The sequence below is a fragment of the Cylas formicarius genome, unplaced genomic scaffold (assembly GCF_029955315.1).
Source record: "Cylas formicarius isolate icCylForm1 unplaced genomic scaffold, icCylForm1.1 PGA_scaffold_10__41_contigs__length_53128322, whole genome shotgun sequence".
In the NCBI taxonomy this organism is placed as follows: Eukaryota; Metazoa; Arthropoda; class Insecta; order Coleoptera; family Brentidae; genus Cylas; species Cylas formicarius.
The window spans coordinates 42,172,843-42,188,490 of NW_026844214.1; the positions used below are offsets into that span (position 1 = coordinate 42,172,843).

At 35.3% G+C, this 15,648-nt stretch overlaps 1 protein-coding gene across 2 annotated transcripts; it reads right to left on the reverse strand.

The window, feature by feature from the left end:
* Nucleotides 1–4,750: 4,750 nt before the first annotated feature.
* LOC132706012 (ITG-like peptide) lies at nucleotides 4,751–15,000 on the reverse strand. Of its 2 annotated transcripts, none has more exons than XM_060677057.1 (5): nucleotides 14,846–15,000; nucleotides 11,032–11,179; nucleotides 10,846–10,972; nucleotides 9,321–9,559; nucleotides 4,751–6,525 (listed from the first exon to the last, which is right to left on the reverse strand). In XM_060677057.1, exons 2-5 carry the CDS (start codon nucleotides 11,167–11,169, stop codon nucleotides 6,388–6,390), a joined length of 642 nt encoding a protein of 213 aa, XP_060533040.1. In that variant the 5' UTR covers nucleotides 11,170–11,179; nucleotides 14,846–15,000; the 3' UTR covers nucleotides 4,751–6,387. The 2 variants fall into 2 exon arrangements, with proteins under 2 accessions (XP_060533040.1, XP_060533031.1); XM_060677048.1 differs by having other exon boundaries at nucleotides 9,321–9,562.
* Nucleotides 15,001–15,648: the final 648 nt, after the last annotated feature.

Below are 15,648 nucleotides of genomic sequence, written 5' to 3' on the forward strand. Positions count from 1 at the left end.
GTGTGTGTGTGTGTGTGTGTGTGTGTGTGTGTGTGGAAAAACAAATAAAATAAATCCGACAACGTAATGTTAATCGAGACTTTTAGCAAAACTCCACACGTAAATTTTCATCAAAGTCAGTCAAACTAAGAATTTCAAAGTCACTAAGTGACTCGAGTTCGAGTTGGAATTATGTCAAAACTTTAAATTTTTAACCAAGAACTTCTACATCCCCATATACGAAATCTAAATAGAAATAAAATTTTAGATGAATTTCAACTTTTTAAAATCAAATAATTTCCTTTATGATTTTCGCGCAGATGGCAGTGATAAAGATACTGCAAGTTGTTGTTTTTATTTCCCTAAGTCTGCTGGATTCCGAGATATTTATATCAGATTATATTATATATAGTAGTCTGCTCTAACTCGTCCAAGAACTAGATTTGAATTTGATAATTTTATTGTGCGTAAGTATAAATTTTGGCTAGTGTTAGCTATTTTTATACAGCTATGGTCAAGTACACGCGTTGCTGTAATTTTCTAGCTACCTGATGGCAATAGAATGAGCTACAAATAAGAAGGTGGAGTGGTAGTATATCCGCGTTGGTACTAAATGGACATTTGTTGTGTGGGCACTTTCGCTTGGCCTTAACCTCGAATCGCTGCGAGGACGTAATTGCAGGAAATAAATTATTCGGATTTGAAAAATTTTAAAGTTACGAGAAACGTTATTGTTTCGATCACGTTTTAAAGGCGACCGTGGTGGTGGATTTTATTCGCAAGACGCGTATTACGCATATTTTAAATTTAAATTTTAATTTATTTTTTGATTGCGTTTGAATTAATTTTCCAGCAGTGGAATTGCCTTCGGATTTATGTCGAAGGCATAAAAGGATTTATGAAAATTTGCTTTACATGATTTTATGCGGTTGTATCGGCAATACAAGAATTCATCAAGATTTCAAGGGTTTCTGTGTTTAAAAGTCGTAAGAAAAATATCCTTTGTTAGTTTTTGTTAGTTGGTTTACTGTGGGATTTTCCGGGGATGCATCGAGAATGAACTAGAAACTTCGCAGGCGAGCTGAAATTATCTAATAAACTTGCATTTTTCAGTTTGGAGTAGTTAAAATTCCTTAGCAAAGCCAATATGATTAGCGGATTGCCTCAATTCCTATGATTTTTTAAACTGAAATTCCCTATCCGGATATACTGTTAAAAGCTAATAGAATAGCAATAACAACATGAAATTATTTTTTTTCAATTGTTTTATTTATGAGGGACCATCCTTTTTGAAATTTAATTTTTTGTAATTTGCAGTTCTTTCCGATATTGCCTCAGTTATTGTTGACATTCTGGTGGAAGAACAAATTTTCTAGCAATAACCCCGTTTCAGATCATTAATGATATTGGTAAGCCACTGAGGAAGTTCTTTCAATATTACAAATTGTATTAAGGTCTTGTGAGAAATAAGCCTGAGTTTGTTACGGACATAAAGCTGAACGGGCATAATTTTTGAAGCGAAGATGACATAGCGGCGTTCAACAACCAACATGGCCGCTGACAGTTCGTTAATTCGACAAAGAGAGCAAATAGCATGTTTTTTAGTGAAATTTAGAGGTTTGCTCGAGAAATCATCCCAATCTTTACGAAAATATTATAGCCGCCAGTGCTAGGGTCACTATATTATCTAAGAGTCCAATAGATTGAAACGAATTCTCCATATTACGATTGAACATCGGAGCGAATAATTAATTTTCTTACCCTACTTAAAGAACGATTTTATCGCGTTGTCTCTTTTTTTTTCATTATAAAAAAAGTTTAGTTAGGTTTGCGGATTACCTGCGATTGGGATGGCGAATCTAGGTAGCACGGTGGAAATTTTGACGCATTTGAACTGAGGTGCCTTTTACTTGATGAAAATCCATTTAAAAGTTCAGATTTTCACGAAATTATATATTTTGACATGACAATTGCTTCGACAACACCGTGTCTTTATCAAATGAGATATGATAAAGACACGGTGTGTGTCGAAACAAACGTCTCCGTATCTTAGCTGATCACACAGACAACAATAAATTCCTCCCATTCCCATTTCGACCCGGCAGTAGTCTTGTTACCTTTAAGGCGTTTTTTTTCGTCTCCCTCTTTACGAGAGTACTCCGACCTAGATCTTGCTTTGCTCACTGTCATCGCCAACGTCCTACAAAACCCGGTTCGTTGCGGTTCGCCACAAATCGCCTCAGCAAGCCTGTAGCTTTAGTTTGCAGGATTTGCAGAGTCATCAGCCACGCGCTACCAACCGATTGGACAAGGATAAGTACTCCTTAGGGAATAAAAGGACAGTTTACGAATCTTTCGTATACTTATTATGCACATTTCTTTTGGATGGTTCGCTATTATATATTAGAATCTATAAACATCGTACTTATATTGTTTCTGATGTAATTTCTGTACTGATGTAATTTCAATTTCAATAGTTGAGATACGATCTAGATTTAGGTGAATATTATTGGCCATTCGTGGCTCTTTTTATTTTATTTATTTATTTTATTTTATTGCGCAATTTTTCAGAAATGGTGTCAAATGTTGTAAAGGCGCTCCAGTTGTGTAATATTATCTACATTATTGCATTACACGTTAACTGAACCCCATAATTTCCAGTTCCGGTCTAGAGTTTTGGTGTTTTTTTTTTAATCTTAGCATCTTACTTAAAGAGAAATGTGTGTGAGTGATAAAACACTTGCCGACCAATTAAAAACTGTAGCGCACTATATGACCACCCCGACTGCACTGGCTAGGTCGGCGGATACTTCTGTGTTAGTAACGGATCATATTCCCATATCTGGATTGGCTAGTTTTGGGTATTTTGGCGAGTTTACATAGTGCCTTTCAAACTAAATAAACAAGAGACATAAAAACCCCTTTCATGCAAAAATTTATTTTTTTCTCGATACGCTTTAATAAAAAATGTGGTTGACCTTTTCGTAGACTTTCCCACATTAATTTTGTGCAACTTTTTTTAATGAATGAAAAGTTGTAGCTCTTGATGCGGCGCATGACATTGTTTGACCCGATTGGCCACATTTTTTACGATTTATGGTTTGCGGTTAATAATTTACTCTGTAAAAGAACAATTTTTAGGTCTTTTAGATTTTTACCTATAATTTGAAAACCCTGTATATAATCGAAAAAATGCCTGAAATAAATGTTATTGCACTGGATCTTCCGCGCCTGCTGGTTAAAGAATTTTGCCGATCGGGTGAACGGTTATGAAGGAGAACATATTTTTCTGGAAGCCAAAATTATCAAAAAAAAATTTCAAAAATTTTGAAAAAATACTTGGTAAAATATGATTGCACCCCATTTCTATTGTTTAAAAATTTTTTTCTCGATACGCTTAACGCTTCAATAAAAAATGTGGTTGACCTTTTCGTAGACGTTCCCACATTAGTTTTGCGCAACTTTTTTTATTGAACCCAAAATGATGCAAATGTCTTCTTCCTTCCTTCCCATTTTTATTCTAGTTAATGTTCCTTTGTTTAAAGCCCCGTTTTAATTAACCCCTATCTCTCAGTCACCACACCAGGGGCGGCTGGTGCATGTGCGCTGCAGTACTACAGAGCTCACAAAAAATTAAGAACTTACAGGAAAAAATCATAGTAACATAGTATAACTAAAACATTTTCTTTTATTAACAAGCAAATTCATAATATTTCGCATTCGCATCCTCATAATGATAAAAAACTGGAATGGAAATGCCACCGAACGCATAGGGAAAGGAAGTTGTTTTTTAGCTGGATCACATGAAAGTGCTCTCAGCCACCTTTTAAATATCTGCGCAGCACATCTCAACCCATGCGATGGTCTAAACAAAAGCTCCGATTTAAATAGGTAGAGTTTGCTACAGTTAGCCTAGCGCAACGGCGAAAATGGTTGATACTTACTGGTTTACGAAGCAGCGTGTTAAACGTAAAAACAGTAATAATAGAGTACCCATTTATATTCACTGTGAGTTATGGGGGTAGTCTTCAATTTAATTAACATGAAGTAATGACAATGAACAATAATATATTGTTTTTCCTGCTTACTTTTTGGTGGGGTTAAAACTTGGACGGAAATAGAAGCCACCGATCTAGAATCATTTGAGTTTAAAAATAAAAAGGCATGAAAATTCTAAAAGCGTACGAAAGTGTACGAAATGTGCAGCTCAACTAACTAAATATACAGAACATTAATGAAAATGTGTTAAAGAATGGGGACATGATGAGAACGACATTGGCGAGAATCCGGAAATATTTCTTGAACTTAATTAATTTTGCAGCAGAATTAGATACAACACTAAGTGAGCTCTACTAAAAAAATTTTCGATAATTAGGGGCACTTCCAGATAAATTCAGAATGATCTGTTGATAATACCAACTCCTGGACAAAAGCGCAACATTTGTGCTTCTGTTCATTTCATTCATTCGTTCATTCATTCCGTAAACCAGATAAAATAAATTGTTAATTTTGTCCTTGTGATGGTGCTGATGGTGTTGAGCAGAATGATTGATGTGCCAAAATTCGAAGTGTGAGCTCCCCTTAGTGTCTGACTTCGAGTTTGACGCCGTGGAAACCGTTATAGTTGTTAAAAAAAAATTAAAGAAATAATCGAGGAAATTAATGATGTTCCGTTTTTGGTTAAGATGAGGTTTTTGCAAGAATTGCAAAAAGGTTTAAAATGTTTCCCACGAGCACCACTGCACCATACAACAAAAAATGCTCACAACACTTTATGATATTACTTGCTGTAGACATTTATTGTTTATAATTGTTTACAATCACAATAACATCAATAAAGTTAAGTACAGTATATCGTTATAATTAATTACCTATGTATGATATGTATAACATGATATGTATCTTTGTTAAAATCTCTTATACCCAAATGGAAATACGAAGCCACTGGCGAAAATATCTTTTATTTTTCTGCCTGCGTCTCTGAGGGCGTGCCTTCGTTTAAATCTTTAAGACATCACAGTTAGACGAATATGAAATTAACTAAAAGGCGCGACGCACAACCGAGTCGCGACCGCTAGGTGGCGCGCTGAACGGCATGCGCCACACCCGTGCTCTTATTGACAGACGGAAAACTCTAAACGTTACACCAGCGTGTCCGCCATAAGTTTAAAATCTAGGCCAAGTTCGTTCTCGGTATCCTAAAGTAATGTGTGAGTGTTATGTGTGTGTTACATAAATACCTCAGCCATTTTGTTTTTTGTTGCACATTAATAGATTAGACGTTATCGTTCTAGAGAGGACACAAACATCGAAAGAAGTCCAACGCGTACGGGACAGCAAGAGCTTTCGAAAAACCATCGTACAATTAAATTGTCTAACTACTGTCACCTGGCAAAATCGACGGCCTAATACTTTGAAAAATTTTTAATCGGAAATATTTTTTTTATTTTATATTCGATTTTAATTTTATTATATTGATATCCGTTAATTTTTAATTCGTGTCTTTGCTAGACATTTTCGTTTTTGAGATTTTCGATATCACATGACGTCAAGAATTTAGTTGAAAATGAAGGAAAAAAGAAGAAAACAGGACAAAAGGGAAAGACAAACGAAGGAAGACATGGAATGAAAGGATGATTTATAGACTATATAGGGCATTTTTTTTGTAATGCGTCTTGTAATTAAACGTAATTTTGTATTGTGCTCAGGGTCATAATAAAAATAATCGTTGGAAGACCTTTTCCTCTTCTAAATAAGTACGTACCCTCTATAAGGTTCCGTACGATTTTTAGAAGTAAGTTTTAGTAACCAGTCACGAACACAACATTAACTTTACAACTATTACAAGTCGCAGCTGTCAACTCTAAATTCCATAGCCTTCTTGGTCTTGTAATAAACAACAATAAAGGTATCGAGAAAACGAAAATGTCAGGAAAAGTGGTTTGATATTTCAAGACAAAATGAAAATGTTTAAGACCCTCATCACAACAATGAGTGTTTCAAATTGCGGTTCGAGTATTACGCTCCTGTCATTAGTGACACGTTTTCGACTCCGTTAAATTCTCAAATATGGACGTCAATCGGCAAAATCGGATTTAAAATGAAAACAATATATCAAAATATCCCGCTTATCGATTAATTTACCGGTGACTTTATCGAGGATATTTTTCGAAAATTTAACTGATTAACCCTAAAGCGGGCGAAAGCGTCATCGGTCGAAATTCGAGCGTTCTTATGTGAAAACGGAGATGTGACCTTGAAACTAGGTTCTGCGCAGTATTTCATCGCGCCGCCGGATCTCGACTGATTTCGCCGTCACCCGAAAAAACGGTTGCTACATTTTGTGAGAGACAACGGAATGAATTTATTTAAAAACGTTAATTTGTCCGAGAGGATTGGTTGGTTGGTTTAGTGCATCATGGGCCTCTTGAAGCTCGCCAGGCCCGTAATTCTCTTCTCACCCGCAGTGTGTTCGACCGCATTCTTGATTTGATCGGTCGCTACCGGTCCTATGCACACCAGAGGATCCTTGAAGTACGAACAGACCTGCAAAAGTTTTTTTTTGTTTGATTTTGCCGCAACCGGAACTGCTTCAGCTCTAGACTTTATCAAAGTTAAAGGCAGATATAAATCTATTTCTCGTATGCCTAATGACACAATGTAACAAGAGTATAAAGTATAAAGTGTCTTTCACGTATCACCGAATTCCAAAGTCATAACAAACTTTGATAAATATAAAAAATTGTACAAGTAATAATGATTTCCAATGAAATTTTTCCAAGTATCTCGCGCACCCTGTATAGTAGATGAAGCCTGAAACTCTCTCGATACAGTTTACGACATTGTTTAAACCAAATTACTCCATGTTTTACATTTTTTCATTTACGGCTATCCACGAAAACGGCAATTTTCAGGGTATTTTAATTTTTTTTTACCTCTAATTGACACACCCTGTACATAACTGAAAAAAATCCACAAATGGAGTTTATAGCCCTGGATCTTCCACGTTTCCTGGTTCAAGAATTTTTCCACAATAGAAAATGGTTTTCCAGAAAATAAGTTTTTTCTGGAACCATTCAGTGCGCCGTAATAATCAATGACGTCATCGCGTCTTGACTGAGCCCCCGAAATAGTGATTTTCATATGGATATTTCCAAATATCCCGAGCAGCGTGTGTGATAGACGAAAACCGCAAATACAAAAATTATAGCTCTTGATGCGGCGTATGACACTGTTTTTTTGAATTTGTGGTGCACCCTGTTTTTTTTTGAAAAATTGTCAAGAATAAAGGTTTATGAAGCTGTATCTTCTGCGTCTTCTGGTTTTAGAATTTTGTTTTTTGGTATAGTAAACGGTTTTTGAAAAATGATTTTTTGTGGACCTTTGCACACGGGACTTTTTATTTTTTTAGAATATTTCCCGACTCCCGAGCTCCCCCATTTTTAATAGGTTACGTCACGGCGCAAAGCTGCATATATGTGCCAAATATGAAGTCGATCGCTTCAAATTTCGGACACTTATCGTGTTTCATACCAATATAAAAAAAACTGTCGAAAATCGCGAAAAAAAGTTGGATGACGGCCTCAGGTGGAGGCCATTTCTTATAGCCTGATGTATCTCGTGGAGGGTTAAAAACGAGGTGAATTTCAATTTCGTAGCTCAAGCGGTTACAAAGTTATTCCGGAAAACCCAAAAGACGAGAACGGAGAACGGATAGACAAAAAAAATTTTTTTTCACGCGGATTATTTCTGTACCAACGACAGTCCCCTAGAACGTACCGTCACTGAGATATAAAATTTGTATACGATCGTAGATACTTTCGAAAAATTCGATTTTATCGATTTTTGAAAGTAACAAGTAAGTCCTGATTAAGGATACTAAGGATTTTTAATGATTAAAGTATAGCAACAGGTCCTAGGTCCTAAGAGTGATTTGTTCTCTATTCTATTCACCACGTTTGAAAATTAATACTTGAAAAGACTTAGCTTAAAGCTTAAAGACTTTAAGCTAGTTTGAATGTAAAGCTATACTATATTATGCAATAGGTTTTGCGAAGTTTATGAACGTGTTGCATATTATATTTTTTCTACGATCTTTAGCTTTTCTGTATATTTTTGCTTAGCAGCACGAATACATTCACTCAGTGGCGAGTAATGTGACTTTGAACATTAACAGTGGTTAAAATACCATCGGTGTTTTAAATCTAAAAACTATTTTTCTCTATTCGCTACCCTAAGATATCCAATTATGTATTGATTACGCGCGCGCAAAGTGCCACTGTAAGAAGTCAGCTTCTTCAAACACTTTCGCGAGTCATTTCGGACGTTTTCTGAACTGAACACTAGATTTTAAACACTGATGGTATTTTGACGCTTCTCAGTTCTGACATTCATCGGGATGCGTCAGTAGTGTGCAAAAGGTGGATAAACTTCTTCAGCTAGTTATTTATTAAACACTCGTTAATATCATTTGTGGTACCCGACGTGTACCAGTTTAAATACAAACAGGAAAACAGGAAATGAAGATGCGTGCGTTGAAATTTTTATTACGAAAGTTTACAGAAAACAAAGGGGCAACAAATAAATAAAATTTATTATCGTACAGTTAAATACATAGTCCTATACACAAATTAAAAGAAAAGAATAATAAGGCCACAGCACAGTCACAAGATGAAGTCCATTGGTGTAGGTGATGAGACGAAGTAGAATTCGTAATCGTCCGCAAGATATCCGTGTCACGTATAAGCTAATAATCAGAATTATTTGAAAATGGGAAGTGATGGGTTAAATTTTCACTGAAAAATATAAAAAAAGGAATTTTAATTGTGCGTAAATGTAGAGACATCGTTCTTTATGCCAATTGCATATAAACTATACTTATCTGTTTTATCCGTAGTCTGTGATTCGTTTCCTATAGACCCATTTCAAACTTTACCGCTTTTGCATATGTCCAGTTTTCGTTTGTTACATTGATATAAAATATTATTGTAAACGGTTAATAATAAACCAAACAACGCGTAGTTAATGATTCATAACTTTAAAGGTTATGGTTACGCCTACTGACTTCGACTTAATAGCAAGAGTTGCATTAATGGTGCAGTGGTGCACTTATTTTAAATCCAAATGGTTACTTGCGGCCTATAGTTTATTCAGTTCTTGAAAAACACGTCATCAGGTTTCCCATCACTATTAAGTTATTTTTTGACTTTGGAGTAAAGTGGCTCGTTTTCTCACAACGACTCCGCTCATACACTCGATTTAGTGCAGCAGTATCAAACCAACTATCGTTATACGGTCTACCACGAAGAAGACAGTTGCGTGTTGGCGCAATGGGTGCTTACCTTCCTCGGTGCTTGCCTATGGCGCCGCTGCAATTGGCAACACAGGCCTCTGGAGATGTCGCACTCGCTCGACATGTGACAGGGCTCGGAGTACTGCTTATCTTGGTGCACCGGAGGACGACAAACTCTTGCGTTCGGTCCAGAATCGGACTCTGCGCATACCAGACCCGATTCACAGTCGCTGTCTTTTCTGCAGAGCTCCCCGACGCGTCTTCCGTACATCAACAGACATGTTCCAACTACTGGAAAAAGTGTTGGTGACCAAACGCCCATTTGGGATAACAGGGGTGAAATACTGCATTAATTATGAGACACATTGAGCGTCCTGTTCAAAGATGTAATGAACTTTAAATATTTTCTCCAATGGGACGTTGTCGAATCTACCTTAAACTAACGGCAATATTGGAATTTCAATTAGAACGCCACGTATGTATTTAAAAGTTTAGATAATATTTGTTATCAGTAACTCCCCATATGTGGATTTTAATCGTTCTTATTCCTAATTTTTAGGTTTAATCAAAATCAAAACTTATTAATTTCTTATCAAGTAAATATTGAAAATGATTATTGGCATTTGTAGCTAGCTTCTAGTATCTAATTTATAAAATTAATATTAAATTATGGAAAATATATTATTAAAGTTGACATTTTTTGTAGTTCTTACAAGAACATCTCAACCAACTGCTATCTAGAGTTTTTTTTTTGAACTGGTATTTAATTTAATTGAATTTAATTAAGTTCAGTTTATAAATGAACTGAATTTAAAACCGACCTATGGTTCTTAAAAATTTTTTGCGCATCGGTTGGATACATCGTACTGTGTAATATACGGCTTTTAGTGGGCGACAGGGCGTAATGGCAGTTGCCCCAATCAAGATATACGAGTTGCGGCTTAACTACGTGATATTATCCTCATAAATTACAAAATAACGGTGTTTGCCACTTTGAGATGGCGCGGAACCAGCGGGGTGAATATTAAATACGCGATGAAGTATGAATATTCAGGGTGCGTTAAAGTTATAGTGAGCGTACATACATCCATATGAATTACTAATTTGCTTTTTTTATTTGGCAAAAGCACTTTTAAAAAGGGCAAAAAAATAAATCCCTGCGATTTACCAAAAATGTAAATAATAACGACGGCGGCTTTTATAAGTAACAAATCAAAGTTTTGAAAAAGAGGGCGGTAAAGAAGTAAAAGTTCCCATGGACCGAAGCTAATCCTATGACTAGATTTTACGTTATATGGCGGCGAAGGGATAGAGCTTGGCTCTACCGTCATATGCATGGTATAACATAGTAAGTGTTGCACAGTGTAATAGTGAAGACCCATGTTCCATTAGTTTGGAGCTTTTAACTTTTATCCACTCCAACTAGACCATGAGTTTATGTAAAAAGTATTTTGGGTTGTTCCTATACGCCACTAAATATGATTAATTCTTGATTTTTTCTAGCAACATTATGGCACCCAATGAGTTTTAAGGTTATTATAAATAGTTGAAACCCTGCATAGCTATGGCCCTACTTCCGTCCATATCCACGCAAATAGTGCCCGGGCAGCAGTACTCGTTGGAAGTGCACCTTCTCCCGTAACAAGGTTCGTCCTCCCCAACGTTGACGTACTCCTCTATCATGTTCTCATCTCCGTCTCTCTGGAACACGCGTGCAATTTTATCCCTGCGCATGATGGGACCTAATGGGCGTGACTTACCAAGAACGACCCTCCTCCGTGTCCACCATAGCCCATGTTGGCCAGCATTTCTGGGGAGAATCGGTTGAACAAGCCCCCCCATGCATCTACGTCGCGGTTGATCAAGAAGTATGTGAGCAGTACGATGACTGACCGCATTTTGTACAGTCTGTGCGTAAGGAAAATGAGTATTAGAATCGGGCCCCACGGTTTGATTATCAAAAGGGAAAGAAAGTTACGTTACAGCGTTGCCATTGTTATCACAGTGACAAACTTTAGATCGAAATTAAATACTACTATGGTTTTGGATCTTGCTTGAGAATCTTGTTATTTATTGTGATGGTATTGTTTGGCTAGTGCAATTATTGGTGTGCTTTTATAGCTTGTAAAATATTTTGATTACTGATTTTTATAGTGATTTCTCCGAGAATCTGCGGTTGTGCTTTTTTTTTTCTATTTCTCCACAATTTTCGGTTTTCCTATGAGAGAATACGAAAAAAAAACCTCGCAACCGATTTAAGAGAAAAGGGCGTAAAGCAACGTGAGCTAAATGATCCGTGTGAGTTCAGGCCGGATGCCGAAAGGTTAAAGTTTATTGAAAATCGCAGCGTCATTTCGCGCTCGCTGGAGTGGAAAATTGTCAGCAAAAAAAAACCTATGTGGGTGTCTATTGTGGGCGTGTAGCTTAATTTGGAGTATATGAGGTTGGTGGACGTATCTCCCGTTAATTAATAGCGCGGCTTGTATAAATAACTCCTTGTAGTAGTTTAAATTTGATTAAAATCCACGGCAGATGATCGGCGAGCTATTTCGGGTTTTCTATTTCGAATGTTTGAAAGAAAAGTGAGGCAAATTTTACATTAGAAAAAAAAGACTACTCATGGTCTGATGAAACAATATTTTTAAAAATATTTGTTTAAAATAAAATTATTAATAATCTAAAAATGCATTCTAAAAAAAGCGTATACAAATTGATATAATTAGAAATTGAAAATATTAAAGTCTTTAAAATATTAATGATACGCATTTATCAAAATATGTATTTACATTTAACCAATATTGAAAATGGAAACATTCAAAATTTTTGTGGCTACTGAATCAATGGGTAAAATACCAAAATACAGTTTTATTTTTTATTTATAAATTAAACGCACATATATGCATTGTTATGTTATACAAACATATGGAAATGCTTTATTTTTATTTTCACTTTTACATATTTTATTTATATGATAACTAAGATTTATTTGTAACAATATTTTATCATGCAATATTTCCAAATACTTCACTTACCCCAAAAACGAAACATTCTTTTGCGAATTACTGCAACCGTAGGTTAATTGTTTAATAATTAATACCAGCAAAAAATTATTAGTAGGTATTCTATATCCACAAGATTGTCACAGTCAAAAATAGTCAAAATATATCACAACCACTTAGTTCACTAACCAAAACTATTGAAATGATTTCACAAAGTATCCGTGATGACGATTTACCCCCAAAAAATTCCAAAAAGGATGGAATGTTGAGCAATAATATCTCTTATTATAGTTATCCGTCATTAGTAATACTGGGTATGGCAAAGGGAAGAATTCACATTATTACTAACTCTAAATAATATTTGCCCACATTTGGCTGCATTGCCCGAACCATTCCATTTCGACATATGGAGTTCACCGTATTCAGTAGAGGATGTATGTGACTTTTTACCAAAGTATCAACTTTATTATTTTCATTTTTTTTATTATTTATTTTATTATTGTAATTGATATTTATTTCGTGGTATGCCAACACCTAAATGCTTTCATTCTTCATCTTTCTTTTTGAGCAGAGGCAAGGTTCAACATCATTATGGTTGAAATGAAAACCCCATTACCGCCACTAAATTTACTATCCGCAAATGGCGGGAACCAGAAATGATCAATTAGGCAAATTTTCTTTGTCTAAGCGAGGCAACCCGCCTCTTTCTCCGTCTGCCGGTACCCCGAAACTTTATTAATTACTGCCCCTGGACGAACGGCAATGTTGTTTTTTGCTCATCCTATGCAAAATTAATTTTCCTCGTTTCGGGATCCGGAGAGAACGATGTTTGCTGTCTTACCTTGAAAAAATACGCTTGCGAACATTAGGGAATTTAAATTAAAATTTTTATTTTGAAAGAAATTCGTTAAACTGCACAAAGATTTAATTTAACAAAATAAAATATGTCATTACTGTTATTACCACATTAACATTAAACAAAACAAACATTAAAACAAAACAAAACAAACTGTTATTAAAACATTTTTAATGTGGATCATATTTTCAATATACTGAGCAATACGAAAACGTTATTAAAAACATTCGAAATAAAATAAATTACTTACGGCATGGATCAATTCTTTTTAAACAAGTGTCTACTTGCATATGCAAAATTAAATTAATTATCAATCTTTCTTCTACTTTTACGTCAGCCATGTCGGACGGAATGGGCGAATGTGTATGGGAGTCGAACAAGCGGCAAGAAATAAAACAAAAAGACATTTAATCTAAATAAAACCCCTAAGTTAAAGCGGATCTTCTTTATCCGCGGCCTGGATCTCTTTACATGCTTCCCTCTCGTCATTTACAGAAATTACGACATTTTTCTCGATCTAAACTTACACCCCAACTTCTTATTTTTGCGAAGGATTTTCCAGGATTTTAAAATACTCCTATATAATCGAAACCTGGGAGGCATTTTCTAGAATGGTATAGCAATGGATTTAAAAAAAACAAAATTCTTTTCGATATCAAAAATATAAACACACTACAATAGTATAATGATATGCATAAATCAGACAAGTGCCAATTTCAAGATCTGAGAAAACCAAATTTAAAAATATTTTAATAATGGATAAGTCTTTTATTAGGTCTTTAATGTTATTTTTTTTCGTCAATGTTTTTTTGCTGTAAATGTTGAATCAGAAACTTAATTGTCTTTAATTTAACTTATTTATTAAATTTGTAGTTTTTACACATAAACTAATTTTTTATTAAAAAAAAAAATAAACATAACTAGAAATTACTAACAACTAACTAATAAAAAATAAATCAATTGTAATCAGGGACATTTATTAAAAATCTTCTGAAAGAGCCGTTATAGAAGCTCCATTTAACGACATGAAGAATTGATATTTTTGGTATCAAATTGCTATTACACAAGTCTACTAGAACTTTTTATTATAATATTCAGTGGTTTATTGTTTAGTGTTGGAAGGAATATCCTTAAAACGTTTCTATTTAAAAACTTTTCTTGCAAAATATTTTATTTACTTCGCCTTTTTTTCACTCAATAATGTTAAAATTATTCTACGCTACCTTCTCGTCTTGTTCATTTTTATTGAAATTATTACCCATTAAGGAGCAATTTTTCTTTCAGTGGATCTAAGAAGTTTAACACACATTTCGATGGCTTTTAGAAATTCACAATTACTGATAATAAAATGCATATCTACACGTTTATTTGGTTTGATTCAGTTAACTATCCAAAATCTCATATTTTCAACTTTTCCCTCTATTGTCCTGATATGCGCTACTAGTTTCTGAGTTTGTTCTGTCGCATCTAGGTCGGCTACTGTGGTGCTATAAATAACCAGCGAATCGAAATGTAATGTGGCTCTAGCGTAGTTAGATCGCTCGGAACGGATTCGATAACATTTTCACGAGACGAATAGTTTTCAAAAGTGACAGGTATTGTTCGTGAAACCCGGAAACAAAAAAGGTGCGTTTCCCTTCAGACAATGAAAGCCTTAAAGGTTCACAAAGTATTCATTTTCTATATTTATTTTATAAAAATCGAAAATGTCACTCTCACCTTTTGTTTTCCGCTGAACTGCACTCGCCCAGAACTACGTACAGCTATGCAAAACACCGTCAGTACGAACACAACACTGTTTCCAAGCTCTGTCTCCAACGGGATAGCAGTTGGACAGGTCTTAAATCTCCACTGCAGTTTTGTGCGGATCTATAGAGCGCCTTCGGTTATATAGAGCCGGTTCGGCTTTGGTCGGTCGTCCTCGGGCGCGTGGGAGTCGTTGTCGTATGCATTCCGTGACGCGCCTGACTTTGTACAGGGTCGGAACCGGACTAATTTGTCGTCATTATTGGTGAGGGGCTCTTGGTACGAATGTTGACAGGGAAAATATGTTGCTGATCGATTGGAAAAGCCAAATTTCGGAATTGCATACGCTTATAAGCATTTGAATATTTGGAATCGCGACCCACAGGAAGTGTTTAGTTGTAGCAAAAATACTTTGGAAAAAATACCTTTGCTTTAACTATGGGGTTAAAACATTCCTATATACAATACCATTTGTTTTAAAGCATATCTTCTTCGTTTTTGACGGAAATTATCGCAATAACCTGCCGATCGCAATAAGCCAGCAGTGCTTTAAAAATATTAAGATCTAATATTGTATTATGATTGTTTAGGTACGATAAAATCACAATAATACTAACAGAAAATACGATTACATAACGAAAAAAGAAGAAAAACAAGCTTTATCGAAACACACGGAAAAATGGCTAATTATTATGTATGGGTCGCCCCTGTCGTCCCCTTTACCTATAAATAAATTATTGGTTGTTTGGTTTACCCAGTAACAATAACTATTAAGG

Coding starts and splice junctions, on each gene's coding strand:
- LOC132706012 (XM_060677048.1), bottom strand. CDS start 11,169: ATGCGGTCAGTCATCGTACTGCTCACATACTTCTTGATCAACCGCGAC. Junction 10,973..11,031: donor ACGGAGGAGGGTCGTTCTTG/GTAAGTCACGCC, acceptor CGCGTGTTCCAG/AGAGACGGAGATGAGAACAT. Junction 9,563..10,845: donor TTGCGTGGATATGGACGGAA/GTAGGGCCATAG, acceptor CACTTTTTCCAG/TAGTTGGAACATGTCTGTTG.